The sequence below is a fragment of the Poecilia reticulata genome, chromosome 17 (assembly GCF_904066995.2).
Source record: "Poecilia reticulata chromosome 17, P_reticulata-male-v2, whole genome shotgun sequence".
Lineage (NCBI taxonomy): Eukaryota > Metazoa > Chordata > Actinopteri > Cyprinodontiformes > Poeciliidae > Poecilia > Poecilia reticulata.
Window position 1 is genome coordinate 11,251,412 of NC_088846.1, and position 21,520 is coordinate 11,272,931.

A 21,520-nucleotide genomic window follows, 5' to 3' on the forward strand; every position below is an offset into this window, starting at 1 on the left:
GCTAAAATAGGTTTTTCATTCAAGGTGTTGGATTCAGCTGAGACGTCCAACGAGCTCCAGGCCTGACAGGATGTTAGATGGGATTACCTCGACCTGAGTTTAATACCTTGATGATGTAGGTGTTTCCACTGCAGTCCATTCGCGTGAAGACCGTATCGATGGGCGACGAGACCCCCAGAGTCTCTCTGATGTTTTGCGGAGGTCCAATGGAGCCTCCGACGGAGTCAACGGCCCAAAACAACTCGCCTGCAACACACACACGCTTTACACACTTTTATCCACAATGACTGAACTCACCTGTTGATGACCAGACAGCTGACCTTTAAATATCAGAACGGTGCCATTGCCGAGAGCGGTTAGTCCGTTGATGGGGGATCCACTGCACAGGTCGGCATTCGACATGAGTCCTGCACAAACGCATGCAGGTAAATTAGCAAGATCCCATCAAAAAGAGACGCCTCGATAAGATCACTAACCGTACCTGTCCAAGGTCCTTCAGGGACTCTTTGTCCAACAGAGAGACCCAAAGCCTGGGCCACATCCAGCAGGGTGCTGGGTCTGGGTTGAGCCGGACCTCCTGATGGGAATAAAAGAGCAGAGTGCTTATTTTTTACCAACAAAAAGTTAATTACATTGACTATTAAACCACGAAGAAGTAAAAGTGAGAGAAAAATCTATCAATTATGTGAATTTACCATGACTGGGCCCAGATGGATTAAGGCCTCCTGGGGCGATCACCAGCTGGACGTTTAGTTTCCCATCTCCAGCTCCGTTGGTGGAGGAGCTAACAGGAACCCTGCCATCCAGAACCGGAGCACCGTTGCTGGGCCGGGGCAGATGAACTGCTGGGAGCTGATGAGCCCCACCCAGAGAGGTAGACACTTGCCCGGGCAGCGGGCCTGCCGCGGTGTTACCTTGACCTGCAAGACGGAGAAGGAATGAAAATATCTTTCAGCTCTGATCCAAGATTTAATTATAAGTATTGAAAAGAGTTAAACGTATAGATGTTCACCTGGAATGGCAGGAGGATTGGAGCCCAGTGAGCCAGTTGGCAGAGGGTTTGTGGAGCCGAACCTTCCTGAACACTGACCTCCAGGGTACTGAGGACAACGCCCACCTCTTCCTTTGGAGGTTAACAAACAACAACACAGCGTTGATCACCATAGAAACGTGTTCTGATTGATGTGGCTAACTCTCAAAATGTTCGCACAATGAATCCTCCTGTCCCTTTTAGACTATTTGTTCTGACTATAGAACAGATTCACTTCAAGTGATAGGATAAGCACAACATCATTTTTTTTTGTTTAATTATCTTTTTAAAAATGCATTTTTTTATTGCATCGCTCTACCTGTGTACCATTCCTCACTCTCGCTGTTGGAACTGTGCCGACTCCTGTCTGGGTTCCGGTTTCCTGGTAAAGATGAGAAAACAAAACACAAGGAGGTGAACGTAACAGTTATTTGGTAGATGTAACATGTTCAGTAAGAACCACTGTTATTCTTTATTCAGGGTTGACATTTCTACAAAAACGTGTTTTTGTCAGTTCTCTGAATTGATGCTTTTGTTCCTCTGAACATCGTCTGACTGCAGTAACATGTCCTATATATATTCTCAGTGTCAGACTTTGCAAAGTATTGGGAGATAATAATTAAGAATTTGAATCCCAACTCTTTTTTAGTGGAAAACCTGAAAACTAATGACTGATAGAAAAGTCTTTTTTTTTTTTTTTGTAAAACTATCGCCATCATAAATATTTCTGCTCACTGGAGACTGTGGTCCTCGGAGCTTGGGGGCCTCCATGATGTGGGACGCTCACAGCGGCATCTGTGGAGACAAAAGCAGCATATTAGCAAAGTCTTGCTGACTCGTCAATAATCATTCGGCAGCATGAGTTTACAATTCCTAGCAAAAGCATCTATATCTCTTCACATTTTGGCCCATCCAGCCACAAACGTCAGTGATTTTTCTACTTGCCACTTTTCCAGGAAGACCAGATTTGTTGTGTGCACAACTAAAAATGGTTCTGTCTGCAGTTTCTTCCACCCGAGTTGTGGATCCCTGCAGCTCCACCAGAGTTACTGCAGGCCTCTTGGCTCCTTCTCTGAATAACGTTTTTTATTTTCTGGCCTGTTCATGGAGGTAGATGGCCATGTCTTACCAATGCAACCTTCCTCCAAACTGTCTGCTTTGTCTTTGTTGTGCCACTAACGTTCTCTAATTTATATGCAAAGTCTTCAGAACAGAAAAAATCATTTTCCTCATACCTCATACCCATGTGCTATAATAAATTTGATTATAGCACATAAACCTCAAACTTTTATAAAAAAAAAAAAGTTTGAGGGTTATGAAGAGTTTTTCCCCAAAGGAATATGAGGAGGTTCCTACCGCAGTGCAGCTGGAAGTCCTGGCAGCAGGTGTTGTACTGGACGCACACCGGATCGCAGTCGCACGTCCGACCTCTCCTGAACGTCTCACCGCAGCGGCCCCGACACGACGGAGCTGAGAAGACCCAGAAACACGGATCAGCTTCCATCTGTCTGAGTCAGCTGGGTTGAATGGTTATCTAACTAACATGTTATGAGATCAAATTTTCAGTGGTCATAGAAAAATTTTATTCTGATCAAGAAACAAATATTGAAGCATAAAGGGCCTCTAAAATGATCACTTGAAGGAAGAGGACTGTGGAAAAATTAAAATGTTAATATTAAAAAATCTACAAAATTAATAAAACAGTCAATTAATACAACTAACTTACAAAGAGTCTAAATAGTTTGAAATAGAAACAGCTTTTTCAAAACCTCCAGTCAATATGTAGAAATACATAAACACAATATAAGGAGGAAATAGTAATTTAGGAAATCAGATACGATGTTAGTCAGATCCAGATGCGACATTCATATTCATGATCCAATATACTGAAAAAAAGTCCATACATTTAGACTATACATTTTACTTTGACGTGTGCAAAGAAAAAAAAAAGTGCTCTTGATGCAGTCAGTGTCTTACTGGTGGTGCAGGTAGCCAGGAAATCAGGGCAGCACTCTTTGTGCTGCAGGCAGCTGAAGTCACAGGTACACTGCTGACCTCTTGTGAAAACCTCCCCACAACGGCCAACGCAGCTGCCTGAAAAACAACAGAGTTAAATGTAATTCACAGCTTGGAAAGTCTTGAAATATTATAACAAGATAAATTATAAGCAGATAATATTAGGAAACATGATGCACTGATGAGTATTAGATCTAAAAAGACTCTTTAGGTCTTTTTTTGTTTTTAAAACATCAGAAAAGCCAAGTTCAGTCCTGTGAAAGTGTCGGTCCTTACCTGGTGCAGCAGCAGTATAGGTCGCAGAAAGGCAAAGCAGCAGAAGCCTCAGTTTGGTCATCATCTTCTCCATATTGTGTCTTAATTAGAACAAAATCTGACTGGAACAACGATAAGGACGCAAATTGTAACGACATGAGGAAGAAAGTGATAGCAGGAAAGCAGTAACCGTAAATTACCTCCTTTGTGTATCGCTTCTCTCCTCCTTCTGTCACTGGGTCGGACTGTTGGACTTTTATATGAGGAACAGGATGACGCATCTGGATCTGGAAAGCCACTGACACAGGACACTTTTAATTAGCATCACAAACACACTAACGCTACACCCTCAGACTAATTAAAAACTCTCTAGGTGTTTTTAAACGTCCTACGCTGCCAGTAATACTTCCTACGCTTGATTAGTTGCTTCTAGACGGTGAGCAGAAAGTATAAGTTATTTCAAATGACTCTAATTACTTTCATTGGTATATATAACACAATTATAGGGACACGTCTTAAATCCCATCCAATACCTTTGAGGTGCTTGTAAATCTTGTCATTTTGCTTTACGAATAAAAACAATGAAGTCCCTTCATCTTTTTCATTTGAGGTCTCTAATTACGTAGGATCCCACTCCCACCTGTTGACCTTTGGTTGAAATTTCCATTAACCAACCAGTTTAAATAACGAGGAACCGGAGCCAAAACTGAAGTAATTTGTTTTTGAACATTTTTGTGAGGGACTTTCGATTGTTCATCTCAGTTTTCAGGTCGTAAACATCGTCTCAGAGAGATTGGCTTTTCGCAGGGGTGAGATGAAGGAGTTAGAAATGAGAAATTGATGTAACAGGCAGGGCAACAAAGACGACGACGGCTTTATGCAGCAGGCGAACTGATTCTTTTAGGTTTCCTCTGTCTCATCTGCGCAAGTCAAAACGCACACAAAAATTTTTTTTTTTAAAGTTTATCCAGCTGTCTGACAGATTGAGTAAAAGATGCTGAATATGTATGTTTCACATTTTTATTTTGCAATTTTAATGTGTTGCACAAAATGAAAGTGCACCTTTATTCACAGCAAATATAAGAAGCGTCCTCTGGGTACAACAAAACAATATCATCATTGAAACTGAGGTTGGGAGACATCTTCACAAAAGATTAAAAAAAGAAATGGTTAAATTGACAGCTATTTGAACATTTGTGTTTCTTACAATTCAAGGACTTTCAGTTTCATAGGGATTGATTATTTGGCATTGCATTCATTTCGACTGACATGACAAAAGCAAATGATGTATTTATGATCAACTCTGATCGCCGCATGATATATTTTGGTTTGGGCACATAGACACGTTTAATTTGTATATAAATTACATAGTCAAAGTATCAAACCTTATAAATTACATTATATTTGCAGATGATCCAAGTATCTTCTGTACTGGAGAAAACATTCAAAAACTCTCAGAGGTGGTCAATACAGAAATGAAAAAACTACAACATTGGTTCAAAAACAATAAATTATCAGTAAATTTGGATAAAACTAAATTCATGATATTCAGAAACAGTAAAAATCAAGAAAATAATCAAATTAAAATATCTATTGATAGTGTTGATTTACAACAAGTACATGAAATAAAATTTTTGGGTGTCATATTAGATGATAAATTTAGCTGGAAACCACAGATCAGCCTAGTAAAATCTAAAATAGCCATAAATGTTGCAGTTTTAAGGGGAATTAGTTTCGTCCTGGACTACAAATCTTTGTTTATTCTGTATAGCACACTCATTGTACCACATCTAACATATTGTGTGGAAGTTAGAGGGAATACATACAAAACAAATTTACAGCCATTATACGTCATACAAAAAAAAAAATCGGTCTGAATACTACATAAAGTGGGATATTGGGAACACACAAACCAGTTATTTATTAAATCAAATATACTGAAATTCTGGGACCTTGAAATATTTAAAACTGTACAATTCATGTTTAAGGTCAGAAATCAGCAACTTCCACCCAATATACAGGAAAGGTTTTGTGACCGAGAGGGGGGTTATAATTTAAGAGGTGAAGGACATTTTAAAAAACAAAGTATTGGAACAACCAGGAAGAGTTGTTTTTTTTATCTGTGCGTGGAGTAAATGTCTGGAATGGATTGAATGATGAGTTAAAAAAAGTAGAAACATAAACCAGCTTAAAAAACTGATTAAAAGGATCTTATTTCAAAATATGTTATATAAGATGACTGTTTTATAGTCTATAAATGCTATTGATGATATAAATATCTTTAAAGAATTGTACATATTTAAATATCATGTAAAATTGCCTCTTTTTGATGTTCTGACAGTTAATTGATTATTAATTGATAAGTAGGAAAGGGGCAGGACATTATAAGATATTGTATCTTCTACCTGCTCCTTTTTGAACAGAAAATATCAAATTTGTATGTCACTTGGGCAAAATAATTAGTTCTACCTTTTATTTCTTAAGTTTGTTTCATTCTTCTATATTAATTTTTTTCTTTCTTGACTGTCTTTTCTGTCTGTTTGAAATAAAATAAATAAGTACACACTTGAATTTATTTGCATTTAATTTATTAGGCTGAGAAAAGAAAGAATAATTAACATTTCTTGTAAATGTGCCTACAGGCTAATTTTCCTGCCTTCCCTGGACAATGAGTAATTTGTCTTGCTAAAAACAAACAAAGGTTATACAAACTTGGTCAGAATTACTTAACTACCTAAATTTTATCAATAAATACAGTCAGTACAAACAGCAAATACAAAACACAAGACAATTATTATGAAAAGTGTCAGAAATAATTCAAATGAAATTAATTCAACACAGATAATATTTCTGATGGTGTTTGTGAGATATTGCTACAGCAATAGAGATGCATTTATTTTAAGTTTTTACAAAAAAACAAATACACAAGCTTAATGAAAAGCTTTTTACTTTTAATCTGAGCCTCATCATAACACACATACTAATTTATTAGAGATGACAAAATTTTACGGGCATGATTTCAGACCATTTCTGTTTAAGAATGAACAATGTTTTTATGCTTCCTGCCTAAACAATGAGATATCACACATAGTTACTAATTGGTCCCTGAATAGTTTAATTAACATACCGTATAAATGTGAACCTATATGAGAAATAAACACTGTAGCTATTGACAACAGTTGCACACAGAGAATTTAAATTGGTCAAATTTCTAAACTTTTTATATCAAATGGCTTAAAATTGTGCAACTGTGCATCTGGTAGAGCAATAGCACAATCAGTGCGAGTCAACAGAACAGACAGGCATAAACACACCCACTTATTTCCTATTCACCTGCTGAACTCCACTGTGTTTTCTGTGTGTTCGTATACTTCTTTTCTTGCAGTTAATTATGCCTTAATAAGCGCTCTGGGAGGGGTGTAGTCCCAGCAGGGTTGTTCTGTGTTGGTCAAGCGGTCAGATTAAAGAAGCTCATAAAACTTTATTAACACCCCACACTATGACCATTTACAGACTGTGGGTCGAAGGCTGGCGGGCGGTTCAGAGCACCACACATGCTCTAAGTGTCAAGAGACAGGACACCAGACAGCCATCGTGTGTTTAAAGTGAGTAACATGACAAGAAGAAGCAAATTTAATTGTTTCAAAATGAACTACAAAGTCAGACTGTTCACTGCAGACACAATGTGCCTCGCTCTGTCTGTAGCTGCTATAATAAGAGTCGACAGAATAACCATAAACTTACTTCACTCAGCTTCAGAGGTAGTAACTCTGTGATGGACTCAACAATTACATTACCTAATGTTCTTGGTATCTTCCTCCCTGTTTCTGCTCTTTGGTTTTATAGTTGAGGTCACTTTCATGGTGAAGTTTTATTTTTCCAGTGTGGAAAGAATGCCCCCTTTTTTATATGTTTACTAATGACTTCATAAAATGAGCACACTGTGACCGTTTTTATTTAAAATTTCCTATTTTATAACTTTATTTCTAATTTATTATTCTTGCCCAATTGAACAAGAATTACCAAACACAATAAAAAAAAATCTGTTCTTGGTGTGTTTTTATAGATTTTTTATTTTTTTAAATTTAAACAGATTTTGTTTTATTGGCTGTGAAAATGAGCTTCTAACTATATTTATGTAGTTTCATGCAGCATTTTGCTACTTTACGTTTTTCAAAACATCTTTTTTTGTGTGCCATACATATATGTATGACATATATGACAAACATATTGTATTGCATCAGCATGTCACTGAAACATCAAAAATCTAACTTTTATTAAAACATTTATTCAGTGAGAAAAAAAAATCATATTAAGATTTTTTTTAATTTTGATTTAGGAATTATTAATAAGATAAATTGACCAGAAATAGTTTGTGTAAAATGTATAAATCAGGTGACCCATGCAAACAAAGGAAAAAAATATTTGTGTATCCTTTTAAGCAATTTAATGGCTACAACTTCATAATAGGCAAATTATACAAACATGGATGCATCTCTAGTTGGAGCATGTCTTTTCTAAACTTTTCCTAAAGTTGAGTGAGGTATTTAGAAATCCAAGTGCTGCATTTATTTTTGAGTTTGTTCATGAGTTTACCTTTCCACAGGGACGGGCCGTTTGGTCTTTTATCAAACAAAGAAAACCTGAATGTTCATTTTAAAATCTTGTCAGAATTTATTTTAGGTATCTAGATTGCATGTTTGTCTGTTATGTCTTGTTAGTTAATTAGTTGTCAGACTAGTGTGATTGCCAATAGTTCAGTTATTGATTCTACTTGAAATGTAATCATTCAGATAACAACTGAGGTTTTAGTGTTGTGAGAATAAACCTGCTTTTATAAAATATGTTTGATTCTTTTCATTCAATTGGGTCTCCCTAAAAAAGAAAACTTACCCTTTCAGATTAACAGACTTTTATCAGTCAGATAGATTTAAAGACTTGAGACCGATGAAAATACTTTTGTCAAAACACAATAATATAATTATCAATACATACTGCTGTCCCCTTTTATTTATGGATTTATTTATTTGTTCATTCATTCATTCTGAGCAGAGAATTTTCCAAAATAAAAGAAATCACAGAAGACCGGAACACAAGAGTGCGTTCTTATGTTTCTGACCGTACTCTTTAAGCGACGAACCAAACACCACAGTATCTCCTGCTGTCGTTCGTTTACTTCTGAATTTGCCTCAGTTTTTCTTTATTAGATTCGCTTCCACTGTAATCGAAACATTTTATGCTCAAGGTTCATCAGACCAGATTGAAAGCTGCAGATTTTGTGGGGAAAATAAATAATTTAGTTAATCAGGTGGGTCGGCAGACTAAAACAGCATGCTTGTTTACTGTGATTGATTTAAGACTACAGTTTCCATCCTTATAGTTCGTCGCAACGTCTTTGAAACAAATTAGCAAACAACTTCACTATTTTAGATGTTTATCGGCACAAAAAATAATTTTAGCGTAATCTTTTAGCTTTACATTTTAATGTGTTTACTTAAATACCCACACTGCTGTGAAAGAGTTCACTTAGATTATAATTGCAGTAATGACGGATCAGTCATAAAGTGATTAATCTAATAAATTACGTTTATGCATTTTAAACAAAACTGCAGTTCAAGATTTTGTGGAGGGCATTAAACATGAACATTATTTAGGGTTTATGTTGTATTTTGCACCTTAGAAAGAAATTCTTCACTCAGGTTCAAAGTCGCTTTAATAATTACTTTTGTTTTCACACGAAATAACAAACATGTTTAATGCAGTTTTAAAGGTAAAAATGAGCTCCTTGACTGAATGTTGAATGTCCAAGTTCATTTTCTCTGCACTGAAGATGATTTGAAATGTTTTTAGAACAAATTAAAATACTTCAGTAGCTGAAAATTATATGGGTTTCATTATTTAATGCACATTATTCTAAAGTCCCACAGTATTGTAAAGGTGTTGGAACAAGATAACAAATCTGATCCAAGATTGAATGAGGCCAAAAGCAGGATAAGTCTTTGAAGAAGCTATCACCTAAAAAATATAAATGATCCAACAACTTTTTGTTTTTGTCTCTGCAGTCATGCTGCTGGTGGACGCCGGTGTGTACATTGGCACTGCGGGCGACCTGAACGACAGGCGGGCATTGGACGCTGCGTCTGTTACTCACATCCTGTCTGTGGACTCTGTGGATCCCGAGCTGCTGCTCCCTGCTGATGGGAAGTTCTCCAGGAAGTGGATCGACGTTCTAGATGAAGCCACGTCCGACCTCCTCAGTCACATGGATGCCTGCTTTGTCTTCATTGAGGAGGCAGTTAAAGCGGGTGGGGCAGCACTCATTCACTGGTGAGGGTCGGAGGTCAAAGGTGAAGTACTACACCTTTTCTCCTGAAAATTCTCATTAGATTCTTATTTTCTTTAAATCAAATCTAACACTCCCTACTCTCACACCAGCGAGTATCTGTTTCTCTGTTGCTCTTATTTTTATTCACTGTTTTTAAACACGTTCCAGCCAGGCGGGTCGGAGCCGCAGTGCCACCATCGTAACGGCATATCTGATGAAGAAACATCAGCTGGGCTTCGCTGAGGCCTACAACAAACTGAAAAGTCTCAAACAGGATGTCCAGTGAGTGTCTGTCAGTCTGCCTGCTCTGTTCTCAGATAAAACTTTATTTGGTCAGGCCAATACTTATGAAAGTCATCTGTCTAATTTCACACAAATGAAGAAACAAATATCCGTTGTCTTGACAATGGGAGCAACTTTTCTTGTATAAAACTCCAAAAATGTCAAGGTTACAGTTACATCTCCTTGTTACAATGAGAGCAAAAATTTGTAAGTTTCCAGATGTGTGTTGTAAGTTTCCAGATGTGTGTTTTCAGGGTGAACAGTGGCTTTGAGGAGCAGCTGCATCTTTACGAGGCCATGCACTGCGAAGTGGACCCATCCAGTCCTTCCTACAAACAGTACAGACTGCAGAAGGTCACAGAGAAATACCCGGGTAGACACAGATGAGAAACTCCTTGCATTTGACGCAGATCATCATTTTTGTGTTTTGTCTTTTTTTTTTCTCTGATTGATCCTTCTTCCTGGTTTGTTTGTTTGAGCAGAGTTACAGCAGGGCGCTGCAGAGTTGCCCAGGGAGATTTTTGCATGTGACCCCGCCCACTCCAACTCCTCTGAATTGTCTTACAGATGCAGAAAATGCAGGTAAGTTGACTTTCCTTCAACTTACACATAGTTCAATATGCTTTCTTCTTTCACTCATGTTTATGTCTGCGTTGCCCTCCACTGTCTCCTCTTCAGGCGGACTCTGTTTCGAGGCTCAAGTATTCTCAGTCATTCTGTAGGAGAGGGAGCGTCGGCCTTCAGTCACAAGAAGCCCAGTAACCTGACAGGTAGGAGTCAGTTCTCACTTCACAATGCAACGAGCACATCATTGCCACCAAGCTGGAAGTATCTTAGTTCCTGGTCAAAGTGGGTTTCCGTATTAGTGGTAGAACTTGGGGGGTGGGGAGAAATGCATTTTTTATCCATGTTTCAGGACATTATGGACATGTTGATCTTGGATTGTCTCTCTTAGTCTCTAACATGACTTGTGGTGTGTTTTTCCAGGAGAAGTCCAGTGTACCTCGTACTTCATCGAGCCGGTTCAGTGGATGGAGCCGGCGTTACTTGGAGTGATGAATGGACAGGTAAGGCATCCTTAGGGCCACACATGGGGAAAGAAAAGCTCTGACCACAGAAACATGTCTACTTCTCATACTTCTCATCAGTAAGAAAGTGTTTAGAGGAAAATTGTCCAAAAATATTGAATCATTTTGAGTTATTTATCAGATGTATACTAAGTTAATAGTATACACATTTTTCTTAACAGAACATTAATTTTTATTTCTTTAACCATAAGTTGCATTGTTTTCCACTGTGAACTTAGTGATGCATGTAAAAATATGCAATAAGTATGTGCAAAAAATAATTATCTTTTGCTGGAGTAGCATAGTAATCTCACAAAGATTACTATATTGTTTATTCAGTGGGTAAAAAAAACTCCAGTGAGAAGAGACAATTTCTTCTTTTTATTGAGAAAAAAAACACATAATCTTTATTGATACCTTTCACAAAGAACACAACATCACAGACAACATAAACATCCATCCATCCATCCATCCATTTTCTTTACACCCTTGTCCCTCAGTGGGGTTGGGAGGGTTGCTGGTGCCCATCTCCAGCTAACGTTCCGGGCGAGAGGCGGGGTCACCCTGGACAGGTCGCCAGTCTGTCGCACAACATAAACATACATATCTAAAGATTAGGAAATTTTTTAAAATTATTTAATATATAAAAAAATATTCTGGTCATTAATGTAGTTTAAATATGAATCAAGCACTTTGTAATTATTACTTAACTTTTTTAAGTCAGTTGGAGTATCTGGGAACTTTGAGGAACTTTCTCTTCCGAAAAGTTATGCATCGTATAAATAAGGTTATTGCAACGGTTTTGAACCACAGGGACATATTTTCTGAAATGTGACTCAGTAGCTGTCTGGAGGATAAGTGAGCTCTTGCAGCCCTCTGCTCCACCCAGAGACCTGAGGTCAGTCAGCCAGCTTCTGTTGGCTAAAGCCAGGTTGAAGACTAGAGGTGACAGAGCTTCCTCTGTGCAGCACCCTGACTGAACAGTCTCCTTCTCTCAGTCGGTAGGTCAGTTTAAGTCCAGACTGAAAACTCATCTATTTCGCTTCAAAAAGGGAAGAAAAAGAAAGAAAGACAGAAATTAAATGATTCGACGTTTGCCGAAATAGCTGCAGCTGAAATTAAGTATGTCTGTGGGGTTTTTTTTGTATTAGCATTTTACGGCCAACTTTACTATTGCATTTTGTTTTCATCAAACGTCATTTTATTTCTTATTTTATTCATCTATTTATGATGCAATTATTGTGAAGCACTTTGGTCAGCTGAGGTTGTTGTAAATGTGCTGCTTAAATAAACTTTGACTAGATAACATTTCTTGGACATCACATAAAAACCACATCGTTTCTGTGTTTGTGCAGCTGCTCTGTCCAAAGTGTCGCTCCAAGCTGGGCTCGTTCAGTTGGTGCGGAGATCAGTGTTCGTGCGGCCGCTGGGTCATGCCCGCCTTCCAGCTGCATCGCAACAGGGTAGACGAGATCCGGCTGCTCCACATTCAGAAATAACACACACACGCGCACACACACACACACACACACACACACACACACACACACACACACACACACACACACACACACACACACACACACACGCCTCACTCAGGAGCCAATTGTAATGTGGTTCACATTTTTGTAATGGTAAAAATGAAAAATTCCAAAAAATGCAAAAAATTTATAAGAACTATTTTTAGTGAGTAATATCTATGCTGAGCTTACATATGACTGCAAGTGTAATACACCTGTAAATATTGTATTTAAATAAATAAAAAAAATGGAGTGACACTCAGTAAACATATAGATATTTCTTCAGTTGTGTGAATGAAGCTTTGACTTATTGATGGGACATTTATCTCTTTACAGCAGCAAGGAGCATCATTATCTGAGAATTTAACTATAAAACACAAAGCATTTTGCTTGTTTGCCAAAAAGTTCATCTCAACCAACCAGAGCTCTTTCTTCTGCTTAGTTGCTGTTTGAAGATGCTGTTTGTTTACTAATGTTCTCCAATAAACCTCTTAGGCCTTAACAGCAGAGATCTATGCTAACATTAGCTTAGCAGTAGAGGACTCTGTTTATCAATTAGGAGATTTTGGAAGGTAATTGTCGCACTAAAACTTTATTTTGGGACAACACAATAAAATGGGCTAAATACATTTGCATAATTTAAATGTTTTTAGTAGAAAAGTAAAACGATGCACTATATGTTATCCCAATAAAGTCCATCAAATGTTTTTGGTTGTCAAAATGAGAAGAGGAGGTGCTATGGTTTAGATTCAGCTCAAGTCTGTTTTGCTTCAATCTACATTTCATTTTCTTTTCCTTTACCTACAATCAAATTAAAAGTCAGACGTTTTCTGAAATCAGTGCTGAAAAATTTCTTCCTGCTCTCCTGGAGTTGCAAATATCAAGCATCTTCAGCAGACTTGTACACAAAGTTACTTTTTTATGTAGAAGATGAAGATGTAGAAGCACTTCAACATATTTTACATCTATTTCAAGCATAGTTAGTTCTTTATCTCAACTTTGGCTTTAAGTCACTGAATAAAATACCAACATTTCTGCCTTGTCTGTTTCCTTTTTAAAATAAACGTGCTTTTTTTTCCCCCGCTCCCACCTGCTCCCCTGGAAGACATTAGGCCATCTCCTGAAAACTTTCAGCCCAAATCTTCTTCTATGAGAAACAGCAGAGCATGGGGTGTTTCTGTTTTCATCCGGCCTGATAAGACGCCTCGTAAAAACTGTTAGCAGAACTCAGCAGCAGATCCATCACAAACACCAACCCAAAGCCCGGCGTGTAAAGGCTGAGTAAACGTGGTTTGGACTCTGTGGAGGAGCTCCATGCTGTCGGAGACGCTGAAAAAGGACAGGCTCCCTGCTGTGTGGTCCAGGTACACGCCCACTGTGGAGGATTGGGGACAGGATACGCATGTTTTTACTCCGTCGTGTCCGAATACAAAACAGTCTCTGTAGCACTCCAAAGCCCAGGACTCTGTGTTGCTCCCAAACTCACTCTGCCTTCCTGTTCTGCTCATCCTCCTGTATGCCACAGCTACTGTAACTCTCCCAGTCCACTTCACCTCCCAGTAACAGCAGCCAGTAAAGCTCTCTGTGCTCAGGGCCTGGGTCCATTCTGTGAATCTGTCAGGATGAAGGGGACTTATGAATTTGTTGGCACGCGTGACTCTCTTGTTTCCCAGAGACAGAAGCAGCTTTCTGTGGGCCGTGTTTGGGTTCATGCTGACTGGTCGGGAATGATGCAGGAAGTCTGCTCTGGTCTTGGGCTCAGCTGGTGACATCACCACGTTCAGCTCCATCTCCATCGCTGACGTCTTCGTGGTTTCCTCATGAATGAAGCGCTTTAGTTTGCCTCCAGCTTCTGCCACCGCAGCTATCAGATCCCTAAAGTAACACAGAGGAGTTTCTTTAAATTTGAGGGAATCTCTGGCTTTGTCAGGTTTTCCCAGCAGCGAGAACCTGTGGAGGAACTGGATGTGATCGTCTGTGCGGGACAGCTGCTGGAGCTCCTCTTCTCTCCCTCTGAGCTCAGAGATCTCCGTCCCTAGTCTCGCTTTGTACTCTTTGATCTGACTCTCGGCAGCTTTCTGCTGCTTCCTGATCTGCTGCTTCACATCTGAGCTTCTTTCCTTCAACAGGTTGATCAGGTCAGCAAAAATCTCACTGCTCCTCCTCACTGCCTCCTCAGCAGAGGCATTAATAGTCCCCATTTCCTGCTGAAGCATCTTGATGTCTAATTCTCTGTCTTTAATTTTCTGCTGAATCTCCTGGAGATTCGAGTGAATCTCTCTCTGCTTCTCAGTCCTCTCCGATTTAGCTGAAACTATGTCATCACCTTTATGCTCCTCCACTGAGCAGAGGCTGCAGATACACGTCTGATGAGTGCGGCAGAATAACTTCATCTGCTCGTCCTTGTGATTGGAGCAGACGTTCTTCTCGATCTTTTCATAGGTTTTACACTCGGTTCTGGCTCTAGAATCTAAATCTTCACGTCCAGAAGAGGCACCAAGCTCAGGTGCAGCTTGACTCTTTCCAAGCAGCTCTATCGCATCTGCTAGCAGGGTGTTCTTTGCCAGATTAGGCCTGGATCCAACGCTCCATCCGCACAAAGGACAGCTGTACGTTTCACTCAGCTTCACTTCTTCTTCCCAGTACTCCTCTATGCAATTCTTGCAGTAGTTGTGCCCACAAGGAAGCGTCACCGGATCCTTCAGTAGGTCCAGACAAATCATGCAGCAAAAGCTCTCCTTGTGCTTAGGATTTCCTTGATGAGCCATGTTAGCCAGAGTAAAACACGACAGCATATAAAGCTCTTTGTCAGCCGACAGAACTACAAGGAGAATTAAAACCAGGAAGCCTGAAGGGGCCGGAGGTTTGATCAAGCTAAACCTCATTCCAGAAGGAGGAGCAGCGAGAGCTCTGTCAGTATAAAGTGATGTACAAAGATGTCAATGTTTGTGCCTCTTGAACTTTTTCTTTTCTATTTTTGTCTTTGAAAAGTGTGGCATGCATTTGTTTCCAGTTATGTTATTGCTCCTAATTAAAATCTAGGGCAGCCAATTGTCAGTAGAGGTCTCCTAATTGGTCAACACACTCCATTTGTGTGATTTTACAGTACAAATCCAGCCGCTCTGTGAAGATCAGAGAGATTTGTTATAGAACGTTATTGAACAAGATGGAGGAAATGTTAACACCCACAAGTTAAGCAGCTCTTCGGTGTTTGAACATGCTGGTTTGGTGACAAGATTAAGTAGAAAACTAAGAGGATTTGAAGTCTATCCAAAATATTTTTTTATAGAGGAAATGGAAAACATTTGATAACTGAGCTTCAAAATAATCTAAATATGATATAATGTTTCCCTATCTGTTGAAACATGTTGTGTGCTGGGACCGCCTCTGTGTGAAGTGACAGAAAAAAACTTCAAAACACCTGTTTTTAAATGTTGAGACTTTTTAGGTTTTTTGATTGAAATGTGTTACTTTATCCTTAAACCAGTCCCTCACTGTTTTACAACTGCGTTGTTCTGTTTTCCAATAAAAGAGACTAGAAATCCTGTTGAAAATCAAGTAATTTAAAGCAATCCAGCAATCACAGGTGAGCTTTAAATAACAGAGAAAATAAAAGATAACATCAAAGTAAGTTATTATTGTCAGTTTTTTAATAACAAATTTAAAGTAACTTTAAATTAATTGTGGGATGATGCATTAACAAACCTAAGAATACACACAAATCCTAAAATACTATAGGTAGTAAATTTACTGCCTGTGGAAAGAGATACAAAATACTACAGTGTAGCACTAAAAACACATGGATGGGAATTACAAGAGTCTTAAAACTAAGAAATGAACAGACTATGGAAAGTCAAGAGTGACAAATCTAAAACTAAATACCCAAACATCACAACTGGAACATATTAAAGACAAATAATACAGTTTTACTTTCAGGAGACTATCAAATACAGCAATTGTTTAACACAAAGCTTCATAGCTAAATTAAAATTACTCCTGGTGTTTCAGCTACATCCTAGATTGACGGTCCATACAATGATTACGTAGGTAGAGAGATAAAAGTATGCTGCCTTACTTGATGTTTGTCTGATTTTTCTGATAAAAAATTTAAAACCATAAAAGAAAGAAGCATAATTTTGTTGAAAAAATCTTGCTTGTAACCAAGTTATTATTTTTCAGGGCATTTTTAAACTGTTTCAGGGTGTACTGTGGCTCCACCTAGTGGAGACGGTAAAATGCATGTTTTCTGCTGTGTTTTTGAAACATCAGTCTTTTCACTGAGATAGACAACAAATGAACACACAAAATCAACATGGCTTCTTCCCCCCAGCTTTAGATTAGCTTTAGCTTTGATTTGTATTTCTGAATGCATTAACAAATTATTCTAAATGACATCTCTTTATGGTACCCAGATCTTAGGTTGCATTAATAAAAAGATATCATTTGATCACAGAGATTAATTTCACAAGATGGGAGGAGGAAGAAGAGATCAACTGAACAATAGATGATATTTTTATTTCCTCTGAAAATAATATTAGCTTCTGGCTTAAAGGTCCACAAATTAAATGTTTTAAGGCAGCAGAAGGCTCTTAGCCCCTCATTGAGTCGCTGTTACCTTTTGCCCATGAGCAGTGAATCCCAGAGTCGGTCCTCGAGGGCCTGCAACCTGCATGTTTTAGTTCTCTCCCTGGTGGTAGTAACAACCTTTTCAGCATGTCAGCGTTCTTCTTAGGCCTTCTAACAAGCCATCATTTGATCCAGGTGCGTTAAACCAGGGAGAGAACTAAAACATGCAGGATGCCGGCCCTTGAGGACCGACTTTGGGCACCCCTGGTCTAAACTCATGACTGTTTAGTTAATTGGTCTCCAAATTCTCATTAGATATGATTAAAACATTTATTTTGGGGGGTTTGAATCCCTGACTGGGTTCTTCTATCTTCATGGGGTTTGCATGTTCTCCAAGTGCATTAGATGGTTCTCTCCAGCTTCCTCCCAGAGTCCAAAAAGATGACTGTTGGTTTTACTGGCTTTTCTAGTTGGAAAGCCAGTAAAACTCTCTTTTGCTCAAAGTAGTTTAGGCTAAAACTACTTTAAGCAAATGTCAAAAATAAATTTTTGTGATTACATTTTATCCATCCATCTTCATCCATCATTTTTTCCGCTTATCTGGGGTCGGGTCACGGGGGCAGCAGCTTCAGGCCCAGACTTCTCTCTCCCCAGCCACTTCTTCCAGCTCCTCCGGGAAAACCCCAAGGCGTTCCCAGGCAAGCCGAGAGACATAGTCCCTCCAGCGTGTCCTGGGTCTTCCCCGAGGCCTCCTCCATGTGGGACGTGCCCGAAACACCTCACCAGGGAGGCGTGTTACGGAGTGAAGCTTCTTCAAACAAAACGGAGGCTCGTATGTCTTTTACTGAACCTTTCTGTTCAGTTCTTTATTGAAGAGAGAAAACGGCGACAGCTGATAGCGGCAACAGCTGTTCGTAACCAAGACAACCAAAATATCAACAAAGCAAGATAGTGACAAAACAGAACTAGATACTTAAGCATTCTTCAAAATAAAAGACTTCTTCTATTCAAATAAATCATGTCTTGCACTTAAATATATTTCACTTCATCCTTGTAATTATATACAATCATGTTCAATTCAATTAATAATAATCATGTAATCTATGCTTAACATCTAATTGTAAATCAGTCACTTATCATACTGAACAACATATAAGTGTAAAAAAGTCACAACAAGGCGTCCAGGAGGCATCCTGACCAGATGCCCGAGCCACCTCAACTGGCTTCTCTCGACATGGAGGAGCAGCGGCTCTACTCTGAGTCCCTCCCGGATGAAACCCATTTCGGCCGCTTGTATCCATGATCTCGTTCTTTCGGTCATGACCCAGAGCTCATGACCATAGATGAGGGTGGGAACGTAGATCGACCGGTAAATTGAGAGCTTCGCTTTTTGGCTCAGCTCTCTCTTCACCACGACGGACCGGTACAGCGCCCGCTTCACGGCAGACGTTGCCCCACTCCGCCTGTCGATCTCCCGCTCCCTTCTTCCCTCATTCGTGAACAAGATTCCGAGATACTTAAACTCCTCCACTTGAGGCAGGACGACCCCCCTGACCCGGAGAAGGTACTCTACCCTTTTCCGGCTCAAGACCATGGCCTCGGATTTGGAGGCACTGAGCCTCATCCAGGCCGCTTCACACTCACACGTCACACTTTTAAAAGCTGGCTTTTAAAAACAGTAAAAGACTATTTTCATTTACACTATTTTCCAGAAAAGGCTCTTAAGCTTAAGAGTTTACATTTCTTGTCTCTTTAACTGCCTTTAAAATCATCCGTCTCTTCTGTTTATGAAGCTTTTAATCTTTGTGTCTTACATGGTACTTTAACTTAAGGTCAGTGTTTGTAGTTGGATGCATTAAGCTTCTGCTAAGGTCAACTGTACAGCCTTTCATTTATTTAATTGTGCTGTTCAGATAAATCTTATTCAAGTTTCTCCATATTTGCATCATCTGTGTAACTTAAAATTTATTTTAAATAGAGTTAAAATACATAACATACATTTGTATTCATTAGGTATTTGTGCATCATTTTGCACAAACTAACCTGGCTTGATAATCCTTTTTGGGCAATGAAGTAATTTAAATTTGTAAAATATTAGCAACATAATACAGTGATCCATGTTCTGAAACCTGATCCATTAAGGAGTTCCAGGTCTGGTGTGTTAAAAGTGAAGGAGTCACCTGATGGAGCATGTGAGTCAGGTTTAAACCCCTGACCTTGGTGCTCTGTGGTCTCCATGTGTCTTGGCTCATGGGAACTTTGGATGGGAATTACACTCAAAAAGAAATCTGCTGCTCTTGTTGGGCCAAAAGGGAAAAGTGATTATCACAATTTGTGGTCTCTGGCACTAAAGGAGTTTTTGGCTGTCTTAAAAAAAATGTCTTTAAGAGAAGTGCAGTTCATGCAGTTTAGTGTGAGAAGTCTTTCTCAGCTTTCCACATCACATTTTTTGTCAGTTTCTTTTGCATTTCCTAGGCAACAGACAGACATCTTAATAAATATATTTTCCTCTGAGTGTGACTGAAGTGTGAATTAATACACATCGGCGTCCAAATATTCCAAGCTTTCATCCGATTCCTCGCGTTTATGTGCTCGATATTTCTGCATCGTCTCCGTCTCCACAGCAGAAGCCAGCAGCATTATTTCTATCAGTGCCTTGGCCGTATTCTTCTCTGTCTGAGGTGCTCAAAGTGAAGAAACAGATGTTGCAGCCTTATGTCTGGTTTGCACATTAGCTCTCTCCCCTGTCTCCTTCTCCTCCTCCTCTCATTCATCTCACATGTCCTGTTTCCCCTCTCCTCAATTCTTTTTTCATTTTTGCCCTCTGTGCTCACCGCCATCTCATCCGCTTTGCTGCTTTCTAGTATTTCCTCTCAAACAGTATAGGGTCTCCATGGAAACTAAAACATTGCAACACAACTCAAAGCTTTCATCCTTGTGAAATGCTGAAAACTATTACAATGCTTCAGTTAGACCACGGCTTTCCCACATTCCATCCCAGGCAATTATTTGTAAAATTACTCCGCAAACGCACACAAAATGGCATCATTTTTGGCTTTTAGGCCTCAGAAAAATACTATCAAATAAAAAAGTTTGTAAATATCATCACTTTTGCTTTACGTACTTCCTGTCAAATTATGCCTACCACACACAAAAACGCAGGGTCGTTAAATTATTCAAACTCCTCTGAACGCATTTTGACTAGTTATAAAATTTCTTTGTAGCTGATTAACGCACATATAAATCTGAAAAGTGTGACATGCATTTGTATTTAACATCTCTTTCTCGGGTATTAAATAAAATCTAGTGCAACCACTGGACTTCAGAGGTCAAACTAGTAAAACAAAGTGTCGCGTTACAAGTACATACAAGTGCAGCTAAAAAAGTCTCATTAATTTTATTTATCGAACAGATACAACCATTAAGAAGCATGTCAGCTCCAGCTCTATCAAATCTCTGAGATAAGTCGAGATGTAAATTAAATGATGTCAGAATAATAGCAAAGAGTCAGTTCTGAATAGGATTAAGCTGTTTAGATAAAAGATGGAAATCCTTCGTATTGGGTGTAGATGTTTTGGTAAAGACTGAAAGCACACATATGGAGGATTTAATTTAAGCCCCACTGGCACTGATACACACCTGTTTCTAATGTTGAGCTGCATCTGTGGAACAAATCTGTACCAGAATCTGGAGAATCTACTCCAAGTCTTTTTTTTCTCTCTAAATAAAAAAACCCATTAACAAATCAATAGTTTCCCAGTGAGTCCTACCAATCCATTAGAGACCTCATACTTGTTTTTTTCTCAGTGGTACTGTACACAGTCAAAAGCCTTTTTTTTAAATATAACTTCACTCCGTCATTGACTGAAATCTTTTTCAAAGAAAAACCCCCAAATAGCTTTTTTATCTAATAAAACATGTTTTATGTTTGTATGATGTCTTTGCTTTCTGCCCTAAAGTCGCACTGACTTCACTTTGAGTTGAGAGTTTTTCAGGTCTAGTCTAGTTAATTCCCACACATTTCCTGTGACCTCTGGCTTCTATCTTCCCACTCAGCCTTATTTTCCCCTGCCTGGATATATTTTCATTCTTTTCCTTTCCCTCCACAACTTCTTAGTCTAAACCACCTCAGCCGCTCTTTGTCATTTTGCACAGTTAAATATAAATGACCTCCGAGTGACTGAGTGCATTTATGACCCGCGTATCTTGATCCCCCATCATCTCGTTCCTTTTTTTTTTTGCCTCAAACTGTTTTTATTTTACTCTGTCTGAATTTAGCTCAGCGGCACAAAGGGATACACATTTAAACACCAGAGTTTTCTTTGTTGTATGCATGTGTGTGCTGTGATGCAGATGTTCTTTTTCTTTGATTTAAGTTTCTTATAGAGTGTCCAGATGTGCATGTGTGGTCCTGCTGCTCTCATGAGGTGGAGAGCTAATAGTTCAGGGACAGGCAGTT

At 39.0% G+C, this 21,520-nt stretch overlaps 3 protein-coding genes across 4 annotated transcripts in view; 1 reads left to right on the top strand and 2 right to left on the bottom strand.

Annotated features, from left to right (window-relative positions):
- The window catches only part of prg4a (proteoglycan 4a), a 7,419-nt gene extending 3,183 nt beyond the window's left edge, over positions 1–4,236 (bottom strand). Inside the window, exons 1-11 of one of the 2 annotated variants that reach the window (XM_017310181.2) lie at positions 3,502–4,236; positions 3,323–3,423; positions 3,008–3,124; positions 2,387–2,500; positions 1,766–1,825; positions 1,350–1,412; positions 1,013–1,123; positions 696–920; positions 482–577; positions 321–407; positions 107–246 (exon numbers count right to left, since the gene is read on the bottom strand). In XM_017310181.2, the coding sequence (XP_017165670.2) occupies positions 107–246; positions 321–407; positions 482–577; positions 696–920; positions 1,013–1,123; positions 1,350–1,412; positions 1,766–1,825; positions 2,387–2,500; positions 3,008–3,124; positions 3,323–3,395 (1,086 nt within the window). In that variant the 5' untranslated portion in view covers positions 3,396–3,423; positions 3,502–4,236. The remainder of the gene's footprint in view (positions 1–106; positions 247–320; positions 408–481; positions 578–695; positions 921–1,012; positions 1,124–1,349; positions 1,413–1,765; positions 1,826–2,386; positions 2,501–3,007; positions 3,125–3,322; positions 3,424–3,501) is intronic. The other variant, XM_017310180.2, reaches the window with a different exon arrangement.
- Positions 4,237–8,337: 4,101 nt separating this feature from the next.
- Positions 8,338–13,530, top strand: dusp12 (dual specificity phosphatase 12). Its single transcript, XM_081598307.1, has 8 exons — positions 8,338–8,609; positions 9,364–9,628; positions 9,795–9,908; positions 10,163–10,281; positions 10,391–10,490; positions 10,587–10,678; positions 10,896–10,975; positions 12,331–13,530. The coding sequence occupies exons 2-8, from the start codon at positions 9,366–9,368 to the stop codon at positions 12,472–12,474; spliced, it is 912 nt and encodes a 303-aa protein (XP_081454433.1). The 5' UTR covers positions 8,338–8,609; positions 9,364–9,365; the 3' UTR covers positions 12,475–13,530.
- Positions 13,531–13,635: 105 nt separating this feature from the next.
- LOC145547990 (E3 ubiquitin-protein ligase TRIM65-like) lies at positions 13,636–15,320 on the bottom strand. Its single transcript, XM_081598306.1, has one exon. The coding sequence runs from the start codon at positions 15,288–15,290 to the stop codon at positions 13,713–13,715; it is 1,578 nt and encodes a 525-aa protein (XP_081454432.1). The 5' UTR covers positions 15,291–15,320; the 3' UTR covers positions 13,636–13,712.
- Positions 15,321–21,520: the final 6,200 nt, after the last annotated feature.